Below are 27589 nucleotides of genomic sequence, written 5' to 3'. Positions count from 1 at the left end.
GTTCAGTCCTGGGGCCTGGGACTTTGGGTTCAAAGCTTTTTGGGTTTCCGAGCTTTAAGCTCCCCGGTGGGGTCCCCTCCCTTCTGCACATGGAGGAGCTCCTGAAGTCCAGCTTGAGCATCATCCCCTAAGAGTTGGGCTATCATGGAGTTGGGCTACCTGTCTCCACTACGTTGACCCTGGGGTTACCCTGCCCACCCTGCTATTTGACAGCTCAGAGCAGGGTTGGAGGAATTTAGAACAGCCAACTAGCTGCCTAGGAGGAAATAAAGGGAGTTATGACCCGCTAGCAAAGGGTACTGCCCTTATGTGAACAAGGGCCCTAAGGCCCCGGGTATTGTTCCTGGAGTTGGGGCACAGGAAATGGGTGCTGCCAGGAAGTCAGGGTCCCAGGCTACAGTCCCAGAAGGGCAGGGCCCTGGCATGTTTACCCTGGGCAGGCCATCAGTCCTTCCTAGGGCACTGGGTGCTCTGCCCGAGGGTCAGCAACCCTGTCTGACCTGGTTTGTGCCCACCTGACACATGAGACACCACAGGTGAGCTGGACAGAGGGATGGCTGAAGTGGACTTGACCTTAGAGGTCGAGCTCCTGATGAACCCCGGAGAGGCTTCCTGGTTCACAGCCCTTACTGGGGATCTCACAGAACTGGCCCAATCTTGCTCTGCCTGTGACCTCACCCTGGCCCAGCAAGCAGGGGTCAAGTGCTCGGCTGTGTAATGGGAGGGGCAGGTGCACGTGTGTGCCCTGACATTCCTGGGCAGTGCTGGGGATGGAGAAAGAGTGGGGCAACCCAGCGCTGCTACCAGTGTTCACAAACTTTGCTGTGAGACAGCCCAAGCTAGTGGTAGCAGCTCATGTCCACTTGGGGCTGCCTGAAGCCATGTAGCCAGTAAGAACAGGGGTGTTAAAGGCCTGAAACTCTGGCTTACTGCATGTGCAAGTGACAAACTTCCTTTCCAGCAGAGGTCCTGACTTGATGTGCAGGGAGTGGCTGAGCCCTCCGGACCTACTGGTCTTAACCTGTTCTGCATACCCAAGCTATACTTGCTCAAGGCAGAGGGACGGTGGGGAGGGGGTTGCCCATAGGCTTTCTAGATCACTGGTCCTTTACAAGCCTGCCTGTAGGACAGGCAGAACACGTCTCCAGGCCATCCTGGTACTCACCATGGTCTCCCGGAGACATGGGTTAAAGGAAACCAGCCAAGGACCCATGGGTATAGAAGGTTCCCTGGTCCCAGGGAAGACTCTGCATAGCCCCATAACAAATTTCACAGGGAGGCTTCTGGCTAGTTACCAGGGTAGAGAAAAGCCAGGTAGAGGCTACAGGGCAAGTCCTAGGACAGGGTTGAGAAGGGGTAACAGGATGGGCTCTTCCATGCTGGACCCTGGGGGAAGGCAGGTGATTGTAATTAAGACAAAATCATGACAGTATCATTATTTATTTTTTAAAAAGAGATACTAGATATTTGAGGCCTGCATCACAAACAGAAAACACATAACAGAAACAAACAAAAGAAACTATAAACTGATTAAGTATTTTTTTAAGAAAAAAAATGGGCTAGGAATGGAAAAACAAGAGAGGAAGTCCCTTGGTACTCTACAAAGGTGCCAGTTTAGTGGACTGTGACTCCCAGAATCCTAGACTGTTCTTTTATTCTGTCTTTTGCTCCCTATAACTCCCCAGGCTTCTATCTCCACCCCCCAAAACAGCTGAGATGAACATCATAATACCCAGCTGTCTGGCTTTTTTTTTTTTTTTTAGACAAGGAGACAAGGTCTAACTATGTAACCCTGGCTGATCTGCAACTATGTAGACCAGGCTGGTTTTGAACTTACAAAGATATGCCTGTCTTTGCCTCTGGGTGCTGGGATTAAAGGTGTTTGTATGCCACCACACTTGGCATACATTTGCTTTTATTTCCTTTTGGAAACCAAGCAGTTTCATTCAAGGCCGGCCTGACAGGGAGCCAAATTGGGGGAACACTGGAATACAAGGCCTGCAATTCTGCAGCTCCAGGCTGATCCCAGGCCTGGACCAAGGTCTGACAAGAAGAGTACAGCAGGCTCCCAGAAAGAACCAGTACCAGTGTGGGATGCACCGAAGGCAGTAATTCCTGTGTGAGAAAACACATGGTGACAGACCAACACAGCCAAGTCCTCCTGCCAGGATGCTGCGTTTCTGGTGCTGAGACAAGGTGGAGCTGCTGAGCTGCCCCCAGGTGTTGACTTCCTGAAAGGCTTTACCTTCCACTGGCCTGTCAGTCACTGGTGGTTCTGCTGTTACAGCCAGAACCCCAGCCACAGGATATGAGCAGACATCTCTGGGATTCAGTAGACTTCTGTCCATGATGGCCATCTTCAAGTTTCTGAAAGTTTGTCCCTCTTTGGTTTCTGTACCCCCCTCACTAAAAAAATATTAGAAACCATATAAATCTATCTATAGACAATCAATTAAAAAAAAGGTACCCTCCTTGTCTTGGCAAAAAAGTTGGCTGGAGGCTGAGGAGCCCTGCTGTGCAGGTTACCCTGGACCATCTACCTGATGAAGTTGGCAATGACCACCACCTGTAGGCCAATCTCCAGCCCATGCAGCACCAAGAGAATGGTGTTGAGAACTGTGTCCAGCCACAGTACCAAGGTCTGCCAGAGCAAGAAGTGAACGGAAAGGAGGCCACTGATTGCTGTGAATGCAAGGCTGGCAGCCAGTGGCACTTCGGTCTCTGTCAGGTTCCCTTTTGTGCCTGAAGAAGAGAGCAAACAAGAGAGTGAGGCAGGGGGCTGCAGACCCCACCAACTGCCCAGCTCCAGTGAGGCAGGGGCTATAGGACACCCACTGACTGCCCAGCTCCAGGCTTTGTGCTTGCTACGGGTCAATGAATTCATTGGATTTGGGAAAACTAACCCCTGGGGCCACTGCATGTCAGACAGTACCAACAGGCAAATCTCAGATTGTATACTCTTGAGGCACAGTTTGGTTTTAAAACTGTGGGCATTTGCCACCTTTTCCCAACTCCAAGTGCGATCAAAGGCATTTTGTTTAAAATATCTAAAAATATTTCACTCAGTGCTAAGGCAGCCTGGTTCTGGAAAATTTCATGAATACTTATGAAAAATAAAACTGCCCATTTTACAAACAAATGGGTCAGTCATGGAAAATGCCAACTTGGAAGCTGCCAGTAGATGGCCAGCTGCCAGGGGTGCCCAAGGGTCTGGTGACCCCAGATGCTAGGGATACCTGAAGCTCTGCTGACCCTAGCCCTGCGTATCTGATTAGGCCGACTCTATTGGATGGGAGGTGCTCAAGGGCCTGCTGAGTGCCAAGTGCTTAGAGAGGTCCAATGCTGCCAGCCCTGGACAGGGCACTACAAAGCACTGGCCTGACTCTTCATCCGCGCAGCCACAGTCTCTGCACCCCATGGGAGCACTGCCTACTGAGCAAGCCGTACAAGCTCCAGCACAGTCTATGGCAGCAGACACTGGGGCTCTGTCTAGGATGAACAGGGAGGAAATTGCTACTCCCAGCCTCAGGGAAGAGGGGAGGGAGGGGCTAGGGGGGAGGGAGGCACCAAATCCAATCAAAAGAGACGGATCAGAGCCTGAGAGGGCACTGTACCTGCAGAACCTCCTTTATACATGTCTGTGACTGAGTATAGGAAAAAAGTAGGGGCAGAGCTAGAGACCTAGACCTGTGCTCGTCCCTGTAGCCAGCTCTGGGAGGAGGACTTCCATGTTTTACTTTTACACTCCTTGTTTATTAGAAGAACCTATCTAGGGGCTGGAGAGATGGCTCGGCGGTTAAGAGCACTGACTGCTCTTCCAGAGGACCCGAGCTCAATTCCCAGCACCCACATGGCAGCTCACACACACACAGACATACATGCAGTCAAACACCAATAAGATAAAACTAAATAAATTAAAAAAAAAAAAAACCTATCTATTCTGACCCTAACTCTGATCTAAATGAACTCTGTGACTTAGGAAATTTTTTTTAAATGGGGGGGGTAGGGTGGGGATGTAGTTCAGTTGTTACAGTGTTGGCCTAGCATGCATGAGCCTTGGGTTTGATCTTACCAATGCATAAAAGCTGGACATGATGATGCATGCCTACAATTCCAGCACTCAGGAGGAAGAGGCAGAAGGATCAGGAGTTCAAGACTAGCCTTAGTTACATGAGACTCTGTCTCAAAACAAACAAGTAAATAAATGAAGAGGCAACTGGCTAAGAGTGGCCTCTAAGGTGAAAACTGATGAGACAGTGAGTGGACTTGGGGTGGCAGGGTCCCCAGTCCTTGCAAGAGACCTGGCAAGCACTCCACAACTCCCTGAGGGCTGAAGCCAACAGGGAAGAGAGGAGCTCAGGGGAGTGTTCTGGATCTCTAGCTTCAGGCTGGGCCTCTGGTCTGAGTGGTATACACATCCTTCCAGACAGGAGGATGTCACCAGTGTTGTTCCTGGAGTAAAGCTTCTGAACAAATGGTTAATACTTAATGACAACATAAGGCGATGCTGCAAAACACCTGGTAAAGCTGCCTGAGTGAAAATGGCTCCAAGACCCACACTAGAAAAGATTAATATTTAAAGGCTCAGAAAGTTGGAAAGAACACCTGTGGGACCACAAGCATTTCATGGTTTCACAGCCAACTTACCTAGGTATAGCCGAGCTACTTCGAGAACTCCCATCAGAAGCAAAAGGACCAGATCCAGGATCAGATAGTTACGAGGATAGCTGAAAACCTGACCTAGGAACATACACACAGAGCTGGAACTCAGATAAGCTTATTAGGGGCACAATTCCTTTGATGGGCCTGGCACTCATAACTTACTTTTATATGCAATCATCAGGAGTGTAGCTAGGAAGTACAGGGCATAGTACAGCCCACTGAGGTGAAACAGCATCTGAAGAGGAACTGAGGAGAGCTGGTGAGAAGTCAAGGATCCTCGGACTCACTGGTGGGGTACACTTACCCAGGTGGCCAAGCAGCAGGGCCTGTTTTGCCGCTCAGAGCTGAAAATCAGCAGGTCTGGGTAGACTCAAACAGAAGGGCACCTACAGATGGTCATGGAACCCAGCTATTTGCTCCTGCCTACCTGGGGCTTTTACTGCTACATGGGCTGCCGGAGTGCTCACCTGAGGGCACCTAGTGGTCACAAGAGTGATGCTGGGAGCCTCCCACCTCTGCAAGGCACGACCTAAGTGTTCCAGTCCTCAGCAGATGCAGACAGGACAGAGGGGGTTACAAAGAGGATCCTTTACATTTTCTTTAGAGAAAACATATTACACGGTCATTCAAAGTAAGGGGGATTTTCACATTCTACCACATTGGTTTGCTTGGTGGCAGGCAAGTGGCAATCCTTCTAATGTGCAAGGCCTGTGAAGGGAACAGGGCTGAGCTGGTGGGTGACAGAGCTATTACGCGAGGGAACACCTCTTTCTCTTACAAGTTACTAGTCAGAATTTAAGAAAAAAAAAATGGGGGAAGGGGCATGAAGAGCACAGAAAGGTAGAAAGCAGGCTGTGCCAGGCCAGTGGTTTAGTGTGGTGCTGCCCTGAGGGAACTGTGCTTCATCAAGGCCTTGAGAAGCAGGAGCAGGATACCACCTTGAAGGAGCCTCTCCCTGGAAGACAAAGGATTGCCAGTAAGACATCAAGAGCAACACAGCAGATGTTTAATTTTCTGACTCCATATTTGAAAACAGAAGTGACCAATGGCTGCAGCTAGGCTCTGGTCTTACCTCTACGAACCATCCCTTCTAGGACTTTTCTTTTTGCTGGAATTTTATTCAGTTTCCCAAACAACTGTCTGGGGGGTGGGGGGAGTACTCTGTAAAGCAGCCATGTAGCTATGCAGCCTCTTCGATGATTGTGTTACTCTCCTCACCTTGTGAAAGTCAGCCCTAGGGTGTAATGGGGACTCCCTTTTGTCTCTGAGTCTGAAGTTTTGTATTTGACAATCTGCCTGGCCCATCCCTGGATGGAATGTGACCTGGGTCAGACTGCCTGTCTGGAGGCTCACACCAGCTGCACATTCATGCTGTGCACGTCTCTACATGTGTATGCACATCATAAAAAAAACAAAAAGGCCTCAGAATTTGGCCAAACCTCCTATAAAAGAGGCTGACTTCTGAGCAGAGACAGAGCATGTGCATGTCCTCGGCTCTACTCCCTGTGCTCCCTATGGTTGAAGCAGAAAAGGAACCAGGGTATGCCATGGTGAGTTTCCATGGTCGCTTGACTCTGAAGGCCAGCCTGAAGCTGCCTACTCCGCAGTTGTGGACTCTTGTGTGGGCGAGTCATACACTGGTAAACACAGGTCATTAGTAACAGCCTTTGGACAGCCTCCTAGTAGGCACATGTGTAGGAGCAGGAAGCCAAGTGAGCGCGGCTGGAGAGGCATCATGTTTCCACAGGGTGCTCCAGTAAACCTGATCTGTTCTTTTCCAGGCCCCAGCTAAACGAGGCTACCCAGATACCTGTCAATATTTGGGTTGGTTTTACATTAATTGGAGTTTTCATCCTTTTGAATCCTTTTTTAACTTAAAAAAAAAAAAAAACAACTTCCCCCTTTAGTTTTATGTGTATGGGTGTTTCTGCCTGCATGTATGTTTGTGCATCTCATGCACAAAGTGCCAGCAGCGGCCTGAATAGGGTGTCAGACCCCCTGGGAGTGGAGTTACGGATGGGTGTGAGTTGCCACATGGGTGCTGGGAATCAAACTTGAGTCCTCTGGAAGAGCAGCCAGTGCTCTTAACAGCTGAGCCATCTCTCCGGCCTCCCTTTGGATTCTTTTAATAATACCTGAGATGCACATAAAAGACAAAACACTTGTCTAGCATGCAAAGATCCCAGGTTCAATCCTCAACACTCCCCCCCCCCAAAAAAAAGAAGCATTTAAACTGTATCTGCTGGCTTATTATTGAAGATCAAAATTGTGAGACTTGGGGGAAAAAATACTGTATAGCTGGAGAGATGGTTCAGCTGGTAAAAGCACATACTGTTCTTAGGGAAGATCTGCGCTTGGCTCCAGCACCCATATCAGGCTGCCACAAATGTCTGTAACTCCAGCTCTAAGAAATCTATGCTTTATAAGGGCTTCTGTGGCACCTGGCACTCTAGTGCTCACTTCCATATAAACACAATAAAAAGGTATTTAAGATATTATATAAAACCTTCAAATGACATAATATTTGTTTGTTTTCTGAGACAGGGTCTCACTATGTAACTTTGGCTGGAACACGCTGTATAGACTAGGTTGGCCTCAGACTCATAGAGATCTGTCTGCCTTTGCTTCTTGCTGGAATTTAAGGTGTGCTCCACTATACCAGGCTTAAGTGGTATATTTAAATAACTGATTTAATTAATTAAAATGATTCTAACATTTAAAAATCTATAGGAGTTCATTCTGGCTGAACTTCTAACTTCTGGGATTTAATACTTTTCTTATCAGTGATTTTTGGTAATACTATGTGGCAAATTCAAGGCAGAAGTTCACTGTGGAATTAAAAGAACAAATGTGGGCTGGAGAGATGGCTCAGCTGTCAAGAGCACTGACTCCTCTTCCTAGAGGATCTCAGTTCAATTCCCAGCAACTACATGAGCAGCTCACAACTGTCTATAACTCTTGTTCCAGGGGATCAACCCCCTCACACATGCAGACAAAACACCAATGTACATAAGGTAAAAATAAATATTAAAAAAGGATCTCTGCTCCAGAAAATAAAATAAAGAATAAACGTTTTCTTGATATGACAAAGGCTGCATCTGGTAGAACTCTTTTTGTTCTACCAGGGACAAGAGTGGGGACAAGAGTCTCCTATGTCACCCAGGTGACCTTGAATATATAATCCTGCCTCAGTCTCCCAAATGTTGGGATTATACTATTTTGTTTTGAATGAGACAGGGCTCACTACTTAGTTCTGACCTGTCTGGCCTGGAACTCTCAACCATCTTCCTGACTCAGCCTCTCTACTGCTGGATTTGTACAGAAGGCCAAAGCCCAGACTGGAAACTGGGTATTTTATATGACTTAATTCCAGGACCACTCTCTCACCCAGGATTCCCTTCTTATTATAAACATGCACATACAATAGCACTCCCACATTTTTGGTAGATATTAAGCAAAACAGTATGGTAGTAAGTGCCAGGCGGCCAGGCTGCATGTGTAGTACAGGAACATTTGGGAGAATGAATGTATGGATAGATGGACAAGCACAGGTCTGAATTGGCTATGACCAGCTTCTGACCCACACTGCTGGCACCTGGCCCTGCCTGCCCATATCATTTGGGCCCAGAAATGTTGGCTATAGCACCTTCCGGTTGCCCAGAACTCAAGTAAGCCACAGGTGTGTGTGTGTGTGTGTACTCAACAAGGGTAAGTTAACATTATGCCTTAATTGTGTCTGGTGTGTACCAGTATGCCTGCGTATATCCAAGGTGTACCTCAGATATGCCATGGATGTACTGGAGAGAACTATAGGCAAGCTTGAGTAGAATGTATGCTATAAATATCCTGAGTGTGTCCAGCACATGCCAGAGGCATGCTATGAATGATGAGCTGCTATGTGTGGTGAGCTGCCAGGATGCCAGGGTGCACCCTAGGGGGAACATCAGGTGTGTTTCAGCTCTACCTGGTAAAAGAATCCTTTCAAAAGCCAAGGCCCTGAAACTTAGCTCAAAAGTTTTAGGAAGCCAGCTTTTTGGGGATTGAAGGAAAAATAAAAAAAGGCAGCTGACCCCTACTCCAGACATTTCATGGTTGCAAAAAGAGATAAAAGACCCTGACGTTCCAAAACTACTTTGTCTAAGGGAAACAACTAACCTACCTATTATGCACCTTCCCTACCCGTAGCTACAGAAAATCCAGGCTAAAGCATGTAATTGTCTTGAATTCTGGTCACTTCGTGACTGGATCCTGTGCCCTGATCACACAGACACCATATAGCCGTGTCTGTGGCACAAGCCTACTTTACCTATTTGAGGTCGCCTAAATCATCTTTTATCTCTTCCTACAAATTTAATGCTTTCTTATCCTTAGACCTGGGGCGAGCAGCAGGTGTACACAGGTGTACCTGGATGAGGTGCAGGTATGCCAGGGGTGAGCTGAAGACGAGTTATTGTGTCGCAGGTATCTTCGGTGTGCTAGTTCTGTGTGCCAAGGATGTAAAACAGGTGTAAAGCAGGATGAGAAAACAGGTGTGTCAAGGGTGTACACCGGGTGAGCAGCTAGTGTGCCATGGGTGTGCTCAGGATGAGCCGCAGCTGTGCTACGGATGCCAGCTTTGGTGAACTCTGGTTGTGTTCTCGGTATGCCACCGTAGTGTACTCTGGGTAATCCGCAGGTGGGTCCGGGCGCACAGAAGGTGTGGTACGATGGTATACAGGGGTCTCCCAAGATGTGCCTCAGGTATGTAACTGGAGCTTCAGGAGAGCCGCCGGGACCCCCGCCCCAAGCGACCCACGCCCACCCGGAAAACATCGCTTCCCCCAACCCACAACTCCAGCGCAGAAGTCCGGACTAATGGCCTTTAGCCACCATGGCCCGGAATGGCGAGATGGCAATCAGAGGAGTTGCGGAGCCAGCCCAAAAGGCCTCTCATCGCGACAGCACGACCACTTTGTGCCGGCGCCCATATGGCCCCGCCCGCCTCACCTGGCCGCACGGCCGCCATTTTGCCGCTGGGTCCGCCACAATCCCATCAGCCTCTTGGCCGCACCCTCCCGCCATCTTCGCTCCTCCCGCCGCGCGCCACAGCGGGCGTCCGACCGCGGCCGAGGACGGATTCTCGTCCGTCAACACTCGGGAGCTTTCGGACTGGAGGAGGCGGGCACTGAGGCTCGGGAGAACTCTGCTCGGAGACATTCGGCGGAGTTCGGCTAGGCCTCGTGTGGGCTCGGCTTCCGCCGCCGCCAGAGGGGGTTGGAAAAAGCCAGTGTCCCCAGGATCTGTCGGCTTCGTTGGAAGCCAGCGAGAAACTCTCCAGACCCGGCCAGCCTATCAGTCGGTGACTACAATCAGATCAGCTTCCAAGGCAGTGGGGAAGAAACCTTCGTAAGCTTTCGTGAGGCTTCGGAACCATTCGTACTGACTCGACTCTTCACTTCGGGAAATTTCGGATCGTGTCGGTTCTACACTCGGGACATCAGCTCGGCTTGAGGGCGGCTTCGGCTCGGCTCGGCGGGCGTCAGACGGCCTCTTCGGTCGCTGCTCGGGCGGTGGCTTCGGGCGGCCTCGGCCCAACTCGGGCGGCCTCTTCGGGCCCCGCTTCGGGCTCGGCGCCTGGCGCTTCGGGCGGTCCCGGACAGAGCCTTCGGGCGGACTCGGTGGAGTCCGTATGGAGGACTCGGACTCGGCGGCAAAACAGCTGGGCTTGGCCGAGGCGGCAGCGGTGGCGGCCGCGGCCGCTGTGGCGGCGGCGGCCGCGGCCGCAGCGGAAAGCGAGGCGGAGGAGCCGGTGTTAAGCAGAGACGAGGACTCGGAGGAGGACGCGGACTCTGAGGCAGAGCGCGAGACGCGGCGGGTCACGGCTGTGGCGGTGATGGCGGCCGAATCTGGGCACATGGATATGGGTACCGAGGCTCTGCCCAGCCCCGATGAGGCCGCCGCTGCCGCCGCCGCCGCTTTCGCAGGCAAGTGCGCCCGCCGGCCTCGCGCCTCACTGGGTTCCCGCGTACAGTCCCTGAACACATGCACCACGCACAGGCCGCTTCCCATATGCTTTTTGCATCTGTCATGCACATCTGTCTCACAAGAGAGGCTCTCTTCCACCTGTCCTGCACATCTGCTCAGCACCTTCCCTGCCAGTGCACCTTACTGCACATCTGCCCTGCCCCTGTCCGTGCACCTCACACTTGTACACGTGCGCTGCACCTGCCTGTGCACCTCACACCTGCCCGTGCACCTCACAATGTCCTGAACACCAACTCTGCACCTGCTCATGCATGTCACATGCCTTGCACACTTACCGTGTTCTTGCCCCGCACCTCTCAGTGTCCTGCGCGCGAGAACGCGCGCACACACACGCACGCACACCACTCTACTCCACTAGCCTGGCCCTGCACTGTATAACTTGCTCCCTTGTGTGCCTCTGCCTCTCTACTCTTTGTCTTGTTTATCCTTTGGAACTTTCTGAATACCTACTACCTACCTGCCTTGTCCTCTCCTGCTGCTTCCTGGGAGCTGATAGCACAGATGGATCAGATGTGAATTCTGTTCTGGGGGTGCTCCAGGTATGGTAATGCTGCTAGCATTACTGTTGGCAGACCTGTTTAGCCTAAAGGTGTGTCCTGAAAGAGGAGCAGGAGAGTGCTTCAAGGCAGGCAGCCTTTCAGAGGTGATGATGCAGAGATCAGCCTTGCTTTGTGAGGTGGGAGTCTCCTGTGCTAGATCTTCTAAGTCGGCCTTTTCCTAGGCAGATATGCTCTCCTTCTCCATTACCTAGTTCTCCATTTTTTTCCTTCTGACCTTTTGACACACAGAACACCCTGATTCTCATGTTTTTATGACAAACGGAGCTGAACTGCATCACGCTGCACAAGTGATGCCATACCACACTGCTTCCTACAGTGCCACCACATCCCCCCCGCCCTTTGGCCTTCCTGAGCTCTGAGCTCATGTGGAGCCCCTGAATGTTTTATGCTTGTAGGTTGGAACCCTCGGACTCCATCATTTTGCCATGCGCTTTGTGCTGTCAGGTGTATTTTCTAATATGAAACTCTACCGATTTGGCATTGGGGTTCTGTTCAGGGTGCATTAGAGCTGAGCTTATCAGCTGGGTGTTTGTTCAGACCATCAGGACTGTGAGCACTGGTGGAGAAGCAAGCCTTGGTTCTCCTTGTTTTCTTCCCTGGCTACCTGAAGTCTAGATCCAGTCACAGAAGTGAGGGAGGCTTCCTGGAGCTTTTTAATCTTATTTATTTATTTATTTATTTATTTATTTATTTATTTATTTATGTGTTTTTGTGTGTGTGTATGTGATTGTGATTGCAGACGCCTGTAGAGTTATTAGGTTCCTCATGGAGCTCGAGTTATGTTGTTATGGGTGCTGGGAATTGAACTTGTGTCCGCTGTAAGAACAGTATGCACTCAAACTTCTGAGCCATCTCTCTGGTCCCTTCCTGGGGTTCTTTTTTGTTTGTTTAAATTAAGTTAATTCATTTAATGTGTGTGGCTGCTTTGCCTGCACATATATTTGTATACCATATATTTGCTTAATGCTTTTTGAAGTCAGAGGAAGGCTTCTAGTTCTCTAGAACTGGAGTTACAGACAGTTGTAAGCCACCATGTGGCTGCTGGGAGTGGAACCCAGGTCCCTTGGAAGGACTCTTTTTGTGGGGGGTAGTTTTTGTTTTTGTTTTTTTAGACAGGGTTTCTCTGTAGCCTTGGCTGTCTTGGCCTTGCTTTGTAGACCAGGCTGGGCTGAAACTCAGAGATCTGCCTGCCTCTGCCTCCTGAGTGCTGGGGTTAAAGTTGTGTATTCCCACTACCTGGCTTTTCCTGGAGCTTTTAGTGCTCCTTTTTCATCTATGAATTCTGGGTTGATATTGGGATTTGGGACCATGAAGTTTTTGGATTTTTGCGCGCACGCACGCACGCACGCATGCACACACACACACACACACACACACACACACACATATATATTTTTTGAGTTCAGGAAAGAAATATGATGTCTGTGGTGACAACAGAGAATTATCTTTATGGTGTGTGTGTGTGTGTGTGTGTCTGTTTTAGAATTTTAGTTGTATATTTATGTATAGACGTTTCTAATTTTTTGTTGTGAGTTTCTGATGTCAGAAAATGTCCAGCTGAGTCAAGGATGAATTAGGTGTGCCCATGTATGAATTAGTAATGAATATGAGCTAGACAAGTACAAGGGTGCAGGTTGGTCAAGGCTGGATTAATGGGCTGGCAGGGCTCCAGTTGTCATTTTATGCCAGAGGCTTTCCTGGGTGTTGGGCATTTTAGAATGCTAGGTGGCAGACAGAACCTGTTGTAGAGATTGGGAAGGCCAGCTGCAAAGGATGCATTGTGACAGGCAGCAGGGTACAGAAGAACCTAGCAGCACGTGTGGCAGGAAGCCTCGGGGACATGATAACATCTTTGTGGCGCTGCTCTGAGGTTACTGATGGTAGACATGTCTGCCCCAAGTCAAGTTCATGTTGCAGGAGTGGCTGTGGTAGGTTGACGTGTTTTTCAGGAGGAAGAATTTCTGGGGAAGGATGGCATGGAGACCTCAGACAGTGGACACAAGACTGTAGGCTGGCCTGAGCTATGGCAGTGGAGAGGGATGAGGCTGGACTGGAGTCTGCCATGTCTTGATCGACAAGGAGGTGTCCCAGCCCTATGGGACTTGCAACTTCTTTGCAAAGGGAGAAAGAAAGGCCAGTGGTGGAGTGGGAATGGGAGGCTATGGTGGATATTTTTGCTGCATGTGAAAGGTTTTGGTGGGGAAGGGTAGATGCCCCCTTTTCTGGGAGAAGCAAGTTCTTTAGATTGGACTAGAGATGTCAGCTGAGCATTGACAGTTAAGAAGTCTGGGTGGACATGGGCATTTTAAGGCTCATAAGTAAGACCTTTGCCTTTCGTGCTCTTCCTTCATGGTGTGTGAAATTCCGTTCTGTTCCATTCTGTTGTAGAAGTGACCACAGTGACCGTGGCCAACGTGGGCTCCTCTGCAGATAACGTCTTCACAACATCAGTGGCAAACGCGGCATCCATATCAGGACATGTCCTGGTAAGCTGCTGCGCTTGGGTACAGTTCAGGGTCCCCCCCAGCTGTCCTCAGAGTCTTTGACTTCTCCACGCAGTCCCCAAGGGTGCTCCTCATTCTCAAGATCCTCTCAGGATTTAGATAGGAGTGAGCACCCTCTGTTCTGGGAGCCATGGAGACTCCCCTGTGCTCTCAGCAGCTCAGGGCTGGGCTAGGCAAGTCAGGAGACCTGAATTAAGCTAGGGCTTGATCCTCGCCTTAGTTCACCAACAGGAAAAGTGCAATAGAAATCTAGAAAGGCCGAGAGCTATTTATGAGGAGCCCTTAGGCTGTGGTCAGGCCATGCTCCATGCCAGCTGGCCTTGCAGCCTGTGTTTCACCAAGCTCAGGCTGCTCTCAGCCCAGATAGAGCTTCTCAGTGCCTGGCTTTGCTTGCTTTCTGTTGAGCTTTATCAACACACCAAGAATCACTGTATCCGACCTCCCTCTCCCTTTCTCCGAGGCTTACAGTCCGTTAGTCCTTTTCTCATTAGTCCTTACCTGCAGGAGCAGACATCAACACCCAGGGTGTTTAAAATCAGAGACGTTTTGTCTGTCACACCGTCGTGCCTTCTATGTGAAGCCTTCAAAACTGTCTTTTTAGACAAGGCATCCCGGCTCACTGTGCAGAAATCAGCTGTGCATATGAACATAGTTCCCTGCAGCAGCGTTGATAGGTGTGCAGACACTTTGTAGCCTTTGTGTCTTCTTGTCTCTGTCCTTCTGTGCCTTGGGGCTGTCTGTGGAGAGGATGTGTGGGCCTAGGTGAACATCCTCTCTTGCTGCTGTGTGATTAGAGTCTTGCAGCAGGACCACATTCCACTGGGTCAAGTAATGTGCCTCTGGCTATCCTAGAGCTGACGAGCGTCTTTCCTTCTAGTCTGGTAGGACAGCCCTGCAGATCGGGGACAGTCTGAACACTGAGAAAGCCACACTAATAGTTGTACACACAGACGGGAGCATTGTGGAGACCACTGGCCTGAAGGGCCCAGCAACACCTCTCACCCCAGGTACCTGCAGCACCTTATCCCAGGTGTGTGTGTGTGTGTGTGTGTGTGTGTGTGTGTGAAATGTGAAAACTAAATGGATACCAATAGAAAAGGCAAACTCTTTCAGGAGGAGAGGGAGTGCTGCCCATTGAAGGTATGGCACTACCCTTCAAGGTTATCTTTATGTACGGGGGGGGGGTTGCTTGGATGGAGCATCCTGGGCTGTTTGGGTCACTCTGCGCTCTCCTTCTCATAGCCTCTCTTTGCCCAGGTCCTCAGTCTCCTCCTACCCCACTGGCAACTGGCCAGGAGAAAGGTGGTACCAAGTACAACTGGGACCCCTCGGTTTATGACAGCGAGTTGCCCGTGCGCTGTCGGAACATCAGTGGCACACTCTACAAGAGCAGGCTTGGCTCAGGTGAGGCAGCCCTTGGCTACAACGGTTCCATGTTAAGACTTTGTTCTTTTGTAGTACCCTGGGTGGAGGAAGCCTGTCATATTGTAAATATGTTAGAAGAGATGGATAGATGAGTGACTTTCAGACCTGGTCTCTGGAGCCTAGGCCATGGAGGACATAAGGCAGGAACAGACCTAAGGGCAAGTTCAGCCTCATGGTTGACCCTGAAAGGGAGAAGGGGTTAGGAGAGAGGCAGAGCTTACCCATATTCCCCAGCCAGCTCAGACAACTCAGATGACAGAGGATCCCTGAAGTAGGCTGATGTTGACTGGAGACCCAGTACAGCTTGCAGTGACCATAGACAGTGGATTTGAGATGACTTGCCAGGCAGCCTACTGGGTGACGATAGGGTAGGTGAGATTAGAGGCCACGTAGAGCAGAGAAAAAAAGACAGTGAAAGAAACCAGTGTCAGCAAGACAAGGCAGCAGCAGAACTTGATGACTTCTAAAGACCAGCTTCCTTCATTCCAGGTGGCCGGGGTAGATGTATCAAGCAGGGAGAAAACTGGTACAGCCCAACTGAGTTTGAAGCCATGGCAGGAAGAGCCAGCAGCAAGGACTGGAAGAGAAGCATCCGCTATGCAGGTAGACCGTTGCAGTGCCTCATCCAGGTATGTGCGGAGAGCAGCCAGCCTTAGAACGATCAGTGGGGAGTGCTCAGAACATGGCACCAGGCAGCGTGTGATGACAAGTACTCAGCGTATGAGTGGAGCCATTTACCTGCCCTCTTTTTTAAAATTTATTTTTATAATTTATTCACTTTATATCCTGATTGATATTCTTGTCCTGGATGTGTACTGGCATTGACTCAGAGAATTGCTGTGGGGACCAGATGGAGTAGCAGTAGGCACAAAAAGGGGAAACGTCAGACACATGAGAGTAAAGGTAGAGGGAGTCAGAGTGATGGTGCCCAGCCACGCTTGCCTTCCTTTTGCTCCCTTTTCCTTATAAGGAAGAAACCCTTTTTTTCTTTAGGTTTATTATTTTATGTGTACGTGCGTTTTGCCTGCACGTGTGCATGTGAACCATGTGCATGATACCTGTGATGTCAGATTCCTTGGGACTGGAATTACAGACACCTGTGAGGAGCCATGTGGGTTCTTGGAATTGAACTTTGGTCCTCTCTAAGAGTAATAAGTGCTTGTAACCCCTACACCCCGTCTCCGGCAAAGGCAAAGGAGTTCTGATTCTTGCTCCAGGTCAGCTCCTGGCTATGGCTGGCCAATGTCTACAGAGTCTCATGCCTAGGGAGAGAGACTCAAGCCTGCTGCCAGTGGGGCATTGTGCAGACAGGAAGTTTCCAGAAGTGATTGTATTTTATGCTCAGATTTGTGCCTTGATGGTGGATACAGTGTAGCACCAACAACTCCTGGGAGGGGCAGACTCCCTAATTTCTGTATTTCTACCTGTATGTCTCTATAATTCTATATTTGTGCCTATATAATATCTATAGCACCTTCTGTATTTCAGGATGGTATTCTGAACCCTCATGCTGCCTCCTGTACCTGTGCTGCCTGTTGTGATGACATGAGTCTAGTAAGTTATGAGGTGTTGTGTACCTTCTGCCCACAGAGGCGCTGTCCCGCCTTTCTCTTCAGGGGGTGGAAGGTGGCTGTAGGGAAGTCCAGGGTGCTGAAATGGGAAGGCTGTATGGAGCTAAGTGAGCCCAATGCAATGCCTCCTTTCAAAGTGGTTCCAGTAAACATGCACGTGCTGTCTCTTGTTCTGTGCTTCCAACATCGTGTCACAGTATCACACCAGCCAGGCCTGGTGCCATAAACTTATCATTCCAGCTACTGGGGAGGCTGAAGCAAGAAGATTGATAGTTCAAGACCCAACTGGGTTACAGAGTGAGTTCAAAGCCAGCCTGGGCAACTTAGTGAAACTCTTTGAAGGAAAAGTAAAAGAGTTGTTGTGCAGCAGTAGTGAACACCTTTAGTCCCGGCTCTCAGGAAGCAGAGGAACGTAGATCTCTGTGAGTTCAAGACCAGCCTGGTCCTCAGAGCGAGTTCCAGAACAGCCGGGACAGAGAAAGCCTGTTTACAGAAAAGAAGAGAGAGAGAAAGAAAGAAATTAAGAAAGAAAAGTAAAAGAGGGTAGAGTATAACCTTGGGAAACAGTTTTAACAGGACTTTCTTGGACAGCCAGCTACCAATAATGACACAGAGATCTTTTTACTTTTTTTTTTTTGAGATATTTTATTATTTATTAAAGCTTGGCCTTTATTTATTAAAGGCTTGTTCCCCAGCTAGCTCTTAGCTTTAATTAGTCCCTTTATTCTTCTGCCACGTGGCTTATTACCTTGCCTCAATATCTTAATATCTTATCTTAATATCTTAAGATATCCTAATTCTGGCATCCTGTTTCTTCAGGAGGGTAAATCTTTTCTGCCTCAGATTTCTTCCCAAAGTTCCTCTTTATGCCCAGATGTCCCGCCTGTCCTCTCCTGCCTCAGTTATTGCCCTTTCAGCTCTTTATTAAACCAATCAGAAGGTGTTGGAGGGAGTGTTTATAAAATATGATGCAGCCAAAGAATATCAGTACCAAAGTCTGGCTTGTACTCGGCTCTCTGCTGGTACAGAGGTCAGCATTGGGTAATTCAAAGACAATCTTTACACAGTGCACAAAAGAGCATCTCAAAAGTGCTCAGTGTAGCACTTACCTGCATGTGAGGGGCCTAGATTCAGTCCTCAACCCCAGGAAACAAAATCCCTCACTACTTACAATGGATAGAGCTTAATGTCCTTGGAATAGCCCCTTGTTCTAAAGTCTTAACTGATTCAAAAAGAAGCATGATCTTTCTGATTTTGCTAAATATTGCTAACATGAACATTACTTTTTATCCACTTCCCTTAGTATTACAAATCAATTATTTATCTGTTTATTTGTAAGATTTATTTATTTATACAGTGTTCTGCCTGCATGTGTGCCTACAGGCCAGAAGAGGGCACCAGATCTCATTATAGATAGTTGTGAGCCACCATGTGGTTGCTGGGAATTGAACTCAGGACCTTTGGAAGAGCAGCCAGTGTTCTTAACCACTGAGCCATCTCTCCAGCCCTTGTTTTGTTTTTTTTTTTATTTTTTTTTTTTTGAGACAGGGTTTCTCTGTGTAGCCTTGGCTGTCTTGGACTCACTTTGTAGAGCAGGCTGGCCTCAAACTCACAGTGATCCTCCTGCCTCTGCCTCCTGAGTGCTAATATTAAAGATGTATACTACCATGCCCTTTATTTTTAAATGTTATTATTATTATTATTACTATTACTATTACTGTTGTACAGTGTTCTGCCTGCATGTGTGCCTATACACCAGAAGAGGGCACCAGATCTTACTATAGATGGTTGTGAGCCACCATGTGGTTGCTGGGAATTGAACTCAGGACCTTTTGGAAGAACAGCCAGTGTTCTTAACCCCTGAATCAATCTCTCCAGCCCATTTTTAAATGTCTTAAACATAAGATAGAAGCTATATAATTATGATTTCCTTGCTTTAGTTTCATTACTAATCTGGTAAATTACTGCTGATAAAAATAAAAATTTAGGCCAGGCATGGTACTATATGTCTGGAATCCCAACACTTAGGAGCTGGAGTGGCTTAGTTAGGGTTTTATTGCTGTGAAGATCCATCATGCCCACAGCAACTCTTACAAAGGAAAACATTTACTTGAGGCTGGCTTATAGTTCAGAGGTTTAGTCCATTATCCTCATGGCAGGACACATGGCACTGTGCAGGCAGACCTGGTGCTGGAGAGGTAGCTGAGCATTCTACATTTGGATAGGCGGGCAACAGGAAAAGAGTGACAGTGGGCCTGACTTGAGCACCGGAAACTTCAAAGAAAACCTCCAGTTGCACCTTTCTCTAACAAGGCTGTGTGCCTCTCCCTATGGGCCTAGGGGAGCCATTTTCATTCAGACCACTACACAGAGTTAGGTAAATTGTTACATGATGGAAACCAGCCTGGGTTACATAACAAATTTCAGGCCAGCCAAGGCTTTTTTAATGAGATCTTATCCCAAAAAATTAGAGAGAGAATGAAAGAGAATTTTTAGAAATACTTATTTATTTTATTGTTATGTTTATGAGCAGAAAAGAGCATTGGATCCTGTTGAACTGGAACACTGTGGTTGTGAGCCACAGTGTGGGTGCTAGGATGAAACACAGGTCCTCTGCAAAAACAACCAGTGCTCTAAACCCCAGAGCCATCTATCTGTCCAGCTCCCGAGAGAATTTTTTCAGAATCTTTTAGGCTATGTGATATTTCATCCTTTTAGACAATGTGTCTTGATCTTGTACACGCTGACTCCTTGGCCCACGCCCCTGGGCCCTCCTCAGCATGTTTCCCTTTCACCTTTATGTCCTTGTTATTTTCTCTTTCCTCACTCACCGAGCCCAGTTAGTCTGCCCACATGGATGTGGGTGTGGGCCAGAAAGAAATCACAATTAGAGAAAAATACTATGTTCTTGGCTTTAAATACCAAGTATATTTAAATTTGTTTGTTTGTTTGTTTGTTTTTGAGACAGACTTTTTCTTTCTATCCCTGGCTGTCCTGGAACTCAGTGTGTAGACCAGGCTATCCTTAAACTCAGAAATCGACCTGCCTGTGTTTCCTCAATGCTGGAATTAAATGGTTTGCCATTACACCCAACTTATTTAATTTTAATATATTCTACTATAAGAAAGTTTCATGAAAATAATATAATTCTTGGCCAGACATGGTGGCTCCCGCCTATAATCCCAGCACTCAGGGAGGCAGAGGCAGGCAGATCTTTGAGAGTTGGAAGCTAGCCTGGTTTACAAAGCAAGTCTAGGACAACCAAGGCTACACAGAGAAACTTTGTCTCAAAAAACTAACACGCACACACACACATATAATTTTAAACATTATTGGGGGAAAAAAATGGGTGCAGTGGTGGTGCACACATTTAATCCAGCACTTGGGAGGCAGAGGCAGATGGATCTCTGTGAGTTGGAGGCCAGCCTGGTCTACAAAGTGAGATCCAGGATGGCCAGGGACATACAGAGAAACTCTGTCTTAAACAAAAACCAAAAAACCCCACCAGAAATGAGGTCCTGAGGCCACACAGAGCAGCACAAGGGGATTTGTCTTTCAAGGGCTAAGGGACATGCCAGAGGATCATTGACGGTCACTGCCAAACACAAGTCCTTATATAATCTCCTAAAACATGGTGGGCTTTGTGTCGTGGAATCTAGAAAGTGCTGATAAAAGGACTCAGTGAAAACTGAGACAAGAGCTCATACCGCCTCTATGGATCAAATTCTCAGCATAGTGAGGGGCCTAAGTTCCCAAAGTGATGGACAGGTCCAGTGGGGTCAACATTTTAACTGGATTCTCTAGGTTCAGAGAGAAAGAGTCTAGTTTATATGAGAGTATAAAGGGAGTAAAATAGCCAAAGCAGTTTTGAAAAGTCTCAAAGCCAGGTGTGATAGCACACACCTCCTGTCTCGGTATTTAGGAGGCATTTCTGTGGATTAGAGGCCAGTCCAGTCTATGTAGTGATTTCCAGGACAACCAGGGCTACATAATGAGACCCTATCAAGGAAAAAAATAAAAAATAAACAAGGTCTAAAATTGCCAAGCTCACACCAAGGCCTTGCAGGGATTCTGTATTGCTGTGGTAGTCAGTAGTGTGTCAGCAGGGAGGATGAGAACTGAGCAGAGTCCAGCTGCCAACCCCAAGTTTCCAACATGTACTGAACGGATGTTCCTAGGCAAGGAATGAACTTTGACCCAAACTACACTGTGGATAAAAGTGAATTTAAATTGTAGCAAAGATCTAAACATGAGAGGGAAAGCTGTGACATCTTAGAAGGAAACACATGGGGCTCTCTTTGTGACCCAGGGTTAGACCCCGGGTTTTCAAATCATGGAACCAAAGTCTTTAAATACCGCTTAGCAGGCTGGACTCTGTCAGATTTTAAACTTTGGCTTGTACTAAGGCAGAGTCCTTAACCTGTGGGTCACAATCCCCTTGTGGGTGGAACCACTGACCCTTTCACAGAGGTCACATATCAGATATTTACGACTCATAATAGTAGCAAAATTACAGTAATGAAGCAACAATGGAATAATTTCATGGTTGGTCACCACAGTACGAGGAAGTGTATTAAAGGGTCACAGCGTCAGGAAGGTTGAGAACCATTGTGCTAGGCGGTGCACTAGATGTGAGGTGCTCCATTAGTCTGTCCCTAAAGAAGTAAATGGTGAAAACTATGGAAGACAACTCTTTGATGTCTCTGGAGACTGTCCCCAGGGACCCCACAGGTCACTAAACACCTAAAAAGTGTACCAGGTCCAAAGGAAAGAGGTGAGGCCAGGTATACTTCTCCAGCTCAGGTTGAAAGAGGCTCCATTCCAGGTTGGTCCTCCTCACTCAGCTTCCTGGAAGAGATAGGCTTCCCCATAGTGGGAGGTTGGCTCACCTAACAGCTATGGGTTACAGTGACTTCCCATGTGCTATGTTAAGACCCCTTACCTCAGTCCCTCTGTATCAGGCTGCCTGAGCCTATTGCTTGGTACCTCCAGCTAAGAATGTCCCTAGGGCTAGTTTCCAACTTGTGACGGTCCCGCCTTAATTCCTGTTGACACCGAAGGGCTGCTATGACTCCTCTAATGAACTGACTTTGTGTTAGAGACTGTAGGGATGTCCAAAGCCAAGAATATTCTGGGAATAGTGGGAAGATGCCAGAGCAAGATGCTACCTTGCATCAGTTAGAAAGAATCAAGAAAAGCAGCAGATTCCAGCGGTTTGCCCTTGAAGAGCCGTAGATTAACTTGCTAAGACAATGGCAATTTACCTGCCAGAAAGCTGTCAGGAACTCTGGAGCCCTACCAAATACCTCTACCAATAGGCACGTGCTTAGTGGAGCAGCCAAGGACAGAGCCAGCTTTTACTGCAAGCCTACTTGCACTGCACACTCAGGCCATTGCACCCTGCAGCAGATAACGTGGGCTCCAACAAACAGGAGAGCAAAAAACCAGGGATAGTGGGTGTCAATGCCCGCTCCTGCCACTGTGTGTCGCCTGTCAGTTCTGATTCTCATCTAAGACATGGACATGAGCAAGAGGTATAAAGCACAGAGCAAAACAGCGAACAGCAGGAGAGATGCAGGTGCAGATGCCAAAGAACCGTGTGAAGAAGGGAAAAGCTGGGAATATAGCTCAGTTGGAAGAATGTTTGACTGGCACGGACAAAGCCACCGGGTTCAAACCCTTGCACATAAATTACCGACATGTACGATCTCAGTGCACACCAGTTGTGCTGGATATTTTTTGTTAACAAACCTTAGAAGAGGGAATCTCAACTGAGGAATTACTTCTACCAGATTGTGTTGTGGGCATGTCTGAAGGGAATTTTCTTCTTATTTTCAGGGTCTTATTATGTAGATGAGGCTGGTCTTGATCTCAGAGAGGCTGTCTCTGCCTCCCAAGTGCTGGTATTAAAGTGTGTACCACTATGCCTGGTCCCTGAGCTTTTAATTTTGAGGTGGGGTCTCTCACTGTAACCCAGGCTGGACTTGAATTCATGGCAGTCATCCTGCCCCTGCCTGTTGGTTGTTGAGATTATAGGACTGCACCATGCCAACTTTCCAGAGCTTCTTTCTTGCATCTACAGACGGCTCTGGGTGTCTCTTCTCACTGCTCATGATTTTCATTTCAGGCTGTGGTTTTCCTTGTTCTCCTTTACTTGGACCCACTTCCTTTCTTCTAAGAATTTAAAGCTCCAGATGTCAAGATGTGTTCTTTCCTGGCAGCTGTGTTGCTCATATATTTCTTCTGAAAATGTCTGCCATTTTGAGGGCTCCTGTGGGCTTCTGTTCTCTGAAATACTAATAGACTCACTAATTTGGTAAGGAGTAGGAAGCAGCCACTGCCCTTCAAATGTTGCTTTTTTCAGCTTTACTTTTCTCCCCCCAGAGTGGCCCTGTCAGGCTCTTCGTCCCTTACAAAAGGCGCAAGAAAGAAAATGAGCTGCCCACAACTCCAGTTAAGAAGGATTCCCCCAAGAACATCACGCTGCTTCCTGCGACAGCGGCCACCACCTGTGAGTGCTAACTGAGGAGCAGTGCTTTGCTGATTGCTGTCTCTCTACTTTAGCCCAACTGAGGGATTCTCATTTTGACACAATGTGATGATGAAAATCTTTTCCTAACTGGGTTCTGTGGCCCGCATGTTCATTCCCAGAACTCAGGGAGGCAGAGGCAGGTGGAGCTCTGTGAGTTTGAGGCCAGCCGGGGCTACAAAGTGAGTCAAGGACAGCCGGGGCTACTCAGAGAAACCCTGTTTTGGGGCAGGGGGGAAGAAAAGAAAAAAAGGAAGAAAGAAGGAAGGAAAGGAAGAAAAAAAAAAGAAAATTATCTTTTGATTCAAGCTGCAAAGTACTTTAAAGTTCATTTACATTTTATTTTCTGGCTGGAATGCACAGTTCTCTGGCCCCATAGTCAAGGTCGGTGGTGTGGATAGAGGCCTGAGTCCTGCCCTGTCTGGCCCTTTCTGCTGGGGGCCAAGCTCATAGGCTTCCTGGTGTCATGCCATGTGTCAGGTATGTCCAGTTTGGCCCAACTCCTAGGATCTCTCAGAAGTCTGCAACTTTGCAAAGAACAATGCATTCTTCAGGCCCAGTGCCTGGTCATGAAAAAAAAATGCCCTTTTGCCTTTCCAGTCACTGTGACACCCTCAGGACAGATCACTACCTCTGGAGCACTAACCTTTGACCGAGCATCCACTGTAGAGGCCACTGCTGTCATCTCCGAGAGCCCAGCCCAAGGTGATGTCTTTGCAGGAGCCACAGGTAAGTTGTCTTACTATCTGTCTGATACATTCCCAGTGCCTATGGCAGTCTCTTTTGCATGGCTTCTCAGCAGGGGCCTTGAGTGGCACTATATTTTGATAGGAACCTGATGGTATTGCAAAACAGCACTGTGACCAATGCACAGAGCTGGAGATAGGTAGCATTTGCTGATGTTGCTTTAGAGCTGACACCAGGCACTAGGAACAATCCCAGGCATGAGTAATCTCAAATATTGTAAGAGTTATGTTAGCAAAGCACGTGATACCATCTTTTGTAATGTTATTTCATCAATGACCCAAATCCCATTGTTTCAACTCAAAGCCTACACTCAGGTCACTCAGTGGCAGCCCAGGGCCAGTATCTTTGGCTTGAGTGTGCAGCTGTAGGCACCTGGAATTAAATCTGCTTTGCTGAGGCTGTCTGTCTCTCTCTCACAGTGCAAGAGGCAGGTGTGCAGCCCCCCTGCAGGGTTGGCCACCCTGAACCCCACTACCCTGGCTACCAGGACAGCTGCCAGATTGCCCCCTTTCCAGAAGCTGCATTGCCAACATCACATCCCAAAATTGGTGAGTTATTAAAGATTTTATGTGCGTGTAAGCTGTTGTCCTCAGAATTGTGGTTTTGCTTGATTTTTATTCTTTGCAGTGTTGGGGATGGAAGCCAAGGTGTCTTACATGTTAGGTGAGTTTCTACCTCTGACCCATGCCCCAGCCTCAGAATTGCTTCTTGTGAGTGAAATAGGGCTTGTGCTGATGTGTTTGTTTTTTGTTTTGTTTTGTTTTGTTTTCTCTTGAAGTGCTGGGTTAGGGCTGGCAAGGTTCAGCCTTCTGCCTGTATTTGTAAATAAAGTTTTATTAGACACAACCATGCTGTTCACTCGCTTAAGTCTTCTTTTGTTTGTCTCAGGCTGCTTTCATAGAGACTGGAATGAGCTAATGTTGGTATTGTCAGGTCTACCCCAGCCTTCACAAACCATGGAATTAGATCAAGCTGTGTCTGATGTGAGGGACTGTGCCAATGTTTGTGTCCCAGTAGCTGAGAGCTGAGCAGATTCTCTCTGGGCACCTTGACTTTGGGTTTTCACTTAGCACATTTTGGGCAAATTTTTGTGTCAGTGTACTTTTTTGGTTTTTTCGAGACAGGGTTTCTCTTGTAGCCCTGGCTGTCCTGGAACCTTCTATGTAGACCAGGCTGGCCTCAAACTCGCAGAGATTCACCTGCCTCTGCCTCTGCCTGGGATTAAAGGCTTGCGCCATCACACCTGGCATCAATATACTTTTTAAAGGTGCATATTATAGATAAAACATATAGATAAAACCTGAACCTTCCCCTGCTGATGGACATTTGTTTTTATACTTGTCCTATTCTTTAGCATTAAGAAACTTGTCTATAATAGCTAAAAGTTTAAATAAAATAAAATCCCTTCTCATCACTTGCATTATCTTCTCTTTTATCTCTCTGAACTCTTCCATCCTGAAGGCTCATGCAGACTCCACTTCTTCCAACCGGCTTCAGGCTCCTTCCCTTGTCTCTGCTTTGGACTGTATTCTTTACTGTTCATCTTATACTCGGCTTGCAGGAGACGACAGCTATTTTAATATCTTTTGGTTTTGTTTTGTTTTTTGAGACAGTTTTTTTCTGTGTAACCTTGACTGTCCTGGACTCTCTTTGTAGACCAAGCTGGTCCAGAACTCAGAGATCTGCTTGCCTCTGCCTCCTTGAGTGCTGGGATTACGGGCATATACCACTACATAATTTTTTTTTTTAAGTTGGACATATACAATACAAAAAACTATTCAGGAGTATTGCAGACATCACCTAACATGCTTCAGTGTTTTGTTTTGTTTCCTACAACTAAAAAAGATGTTATGAAACTCAGTAATTAAGTAAGCGTTAACTGGTCACTGTGAGTCAGTGACTGATGGTCCCTAGTGGCAGAGTGAGCCAGCGATTGCTTCCTGAGCTCTGTCCCCTTGATACTTGGTCTTTCCCTACCTCCTTGGGGGTTACGAGCAGCTATTGTGTAGCATGCCACTTTCCCTGGTACTGTGACGCTGGCTCCTGTGGTGTGGGTGGTTAAGTCTTTCTCAGTGATGGTGCAGATCTGCGATAGAGGCTGCTTGGGATCCTGTGTCCTCTGAGCCCTGTCTGAGGGTAACCCTGACACTTGAGGGAAGGTGGGGAGTTCTCATGGGAGGTTCCTGAGGCCACAGAGGTCTATAGTACCTCATCACTTTCCCCTAGGTTGTACTTAGAGCTTCCTGTTTTAGTCAGTGGGAAATGGTGATTTATTTTCTGATTTCTGTTCATACCCCCAGACTTGGAGCCCTGTAAGAGACAGCAGGAGCCCCATAGGTGGTCTCTGTGTGACCTGGCCCTTGCTGCAGGGACCTTATTTCTGCCTTAACCAGACACTTGAGCTTCAAGTTTTCTTTTCATATCTCTCTCTCTGTCTGTATGTGTGTGTGTGTGTGTGTGTTTGTGTGTTCCTTTTTGTTGTTTTGAGATGTGGTATCACCATATAGTTCTGGCTGGCGTGGTCTAGAACTAGCAATGGAGGCTGACTTCAAATTCACAGAGATCCACCTGTCTCTGTCTTCTGAATGCTGGAGTTAAAGGCATGCACCATCATACCAGCTTGTGTGTGTGTTAGTGTGGAATTATGATGCCCTGGTTCACTAGCATGTGCATGTGGAGGTCAGAGACTGATCTTGGGTATCAGTCTTCATCTTCCACCTTGTTTGACACAGGCCTCTTGTTTTCCCACTGCCTATACCAGGCTAGCTGGTATTCAGAGTCAGAGGCCTGCTGGGATTGCAGATGTGCACTATCACATCTAGCTTTTTCATGAGTTCCTGGAGTTTGAACTCAGGTTTTTGTGCTGGAGCTATCTTAGCAGCCTTCATCCCAAGCTTTGCATTCCCTACGCCTTTCAGAAGCCAGTGGTGTATGTGGCCGATGTCAGAGAAGCCTGGACTGTTGAGTGTTGGCTTTTGTAATGACTGGGTGCCTTATCCACTTCACAGTGGGAAGGGGCTTTGTGCAGGAGAAACAGCATCCTCAGAAGCCCTGTCATGTTGGGTATTCATGCCTATTGGGTGTGTCTATTCCCAGTCTTTCCAGTAGACTAAGGTAGAGAGCGATTTGCGCACACGCACACACATATGCGCGCACGCATGCACGCATGTGCACACACTTGACTCTATTATAGACCCACCTACAGCAGGAGTTCACAGTGTCTAACGAATCTGAAATCACAGTGTGTTCTGATTCCCTCTGTCTGTCTTGTGGGTATCATGACTCCCACTGCCCTTAGTAACTTATAAGCTACTAAGTGTCCTTATGGACTGCAGACCCCAGAAAAACTTTCCAGATAAGCCTTGGTTTTCCTGTGTATGGTGCTGGCTGAGTCTCTCCTTGTACTGCCCTCAGTGTGCTTGTTCTGTGGCTGTTTCCTTCCATGTTTCATGACTACCCCTTCTCTGGGTGAGTGTCTTGCTTGCTTGCCATTTCTCTCGTCTTCTGTGAGCTTCGGTCTAGTCTCATGAAGGAAGTGATCAGCCCCTTGGGGAAGGCTTTTGGTTG

The 27589-nt window shown here is 47.9% G+C and overlaps 2 protein-coding genes across 5 annotated transcripts in view; one reads left to right on the top strand and one right to left on the bottom strand.

Annotated features, from left to right (window-relative positions):
- Positions 1-1424: 1424 nt before the first annotated feature.
- On the bottom strand, positions 1425-9794 carry Tmem80 (transmembrane protein 80). Its single transcript, XM_021646176.2, has 5 exons — positions 9649-9794; positions 5598-5617; positions 4825-4918; positions 4648-4740; positions 1425-2742 (listed from the first exon to the last, which is right to left on the bottom strand). Exons 1-5 carry the CDS (start codon positions 9665-9667, stop codon positions 2537-2539), a joined length of 432 nt encoding a protein of 143 aa, XP_021501851.1. The 5' UTR covers positions 9668-9794; the 3' UTR covers positions 1425-2536.
- Positions 9795-10174: 380 nt separating this feature from the next.
- The window catches only part of Deaf1 (DEAF1 transcription factor), a 33394-nt gene continuing 15979 nt past the window's right edge, over positions 10175-27589 (top strand). The window contains exons 1-10 of one of the 4 annotated variants that reach the window (XM_021646172.2): positions 10179-10625; positions 13635-13732; positions 14628-14757; positions 14864-14890; positions 15008-15154; positions 15665-15804; positions 16664-16729; positions 23131-23257; positions 23876-24004; positions 24442-24570. In XM_021646172.2, coding sequence (XP_021501847.1) covers positions 10331-10625; positions 13635-13732; positions 14628-14757; positions 14864-14890; positions 15008-15154; positions 15665-15804; positions 16664-16729; positions 23131-23257; positions 23876-24004; positions 24442-24570 — 1288 coding nt within the window. In that variant the 5' untranslated portion in view covers positions 10179-10330. Of the gene's footprint in view, positions 10626-12731; positions 13380-13634; positions 13733-14627; positions 14758-14863; positions 14891-14992; positions 15155-15664; positions 15805-16663; positions 16730-23130; positions 23258-23875; positions 24005-24441; positions 24571-27589 lie in introns of those variants that run through there. The other 3 variants (XM_021646175.2, XM_021646174.2, XM_021646173.2) reach the window with 3 other exon arrangements.

Source organism: Meriones unguiculatus, chromosome 1 (genome assembly GCF_030254825.1).
Source record: "Meriones unguiculatus strain TT.TT164.6M chromosome 1, Bangor_MerUng_6.1, whole genome shotgun sequence".
Taxonomy (NCBI): Eukaryota; Metazoa; Chordata; class Mammalia; order Rodentia; family Muridae; genus Meriones; species Meriones unguiculatus.
This window is presented reverse-complemented; position numbering and strand designations above follow the sequence as displayed.

Bases quoted from the DNA above. Each gene is read 5' to 3' on its own strand.
- Tmem80 (XM_021646176.2), bottom strand. The intron at 4,741-4,824 runs GTAAGTTATGAG...GTATGTTCCTAG, and splicing joins CCTGATGATTGCATATAAAA to GTCAGGTTTTCAGCTATCCT. The intron at 2,743-4,647 runs GTAAGTTGGCTG...TCTCTTCTTCAG, and splicing joins AGTAGCTCGGCTATACCTAG to GCACAAAAGGGAACCTGACA.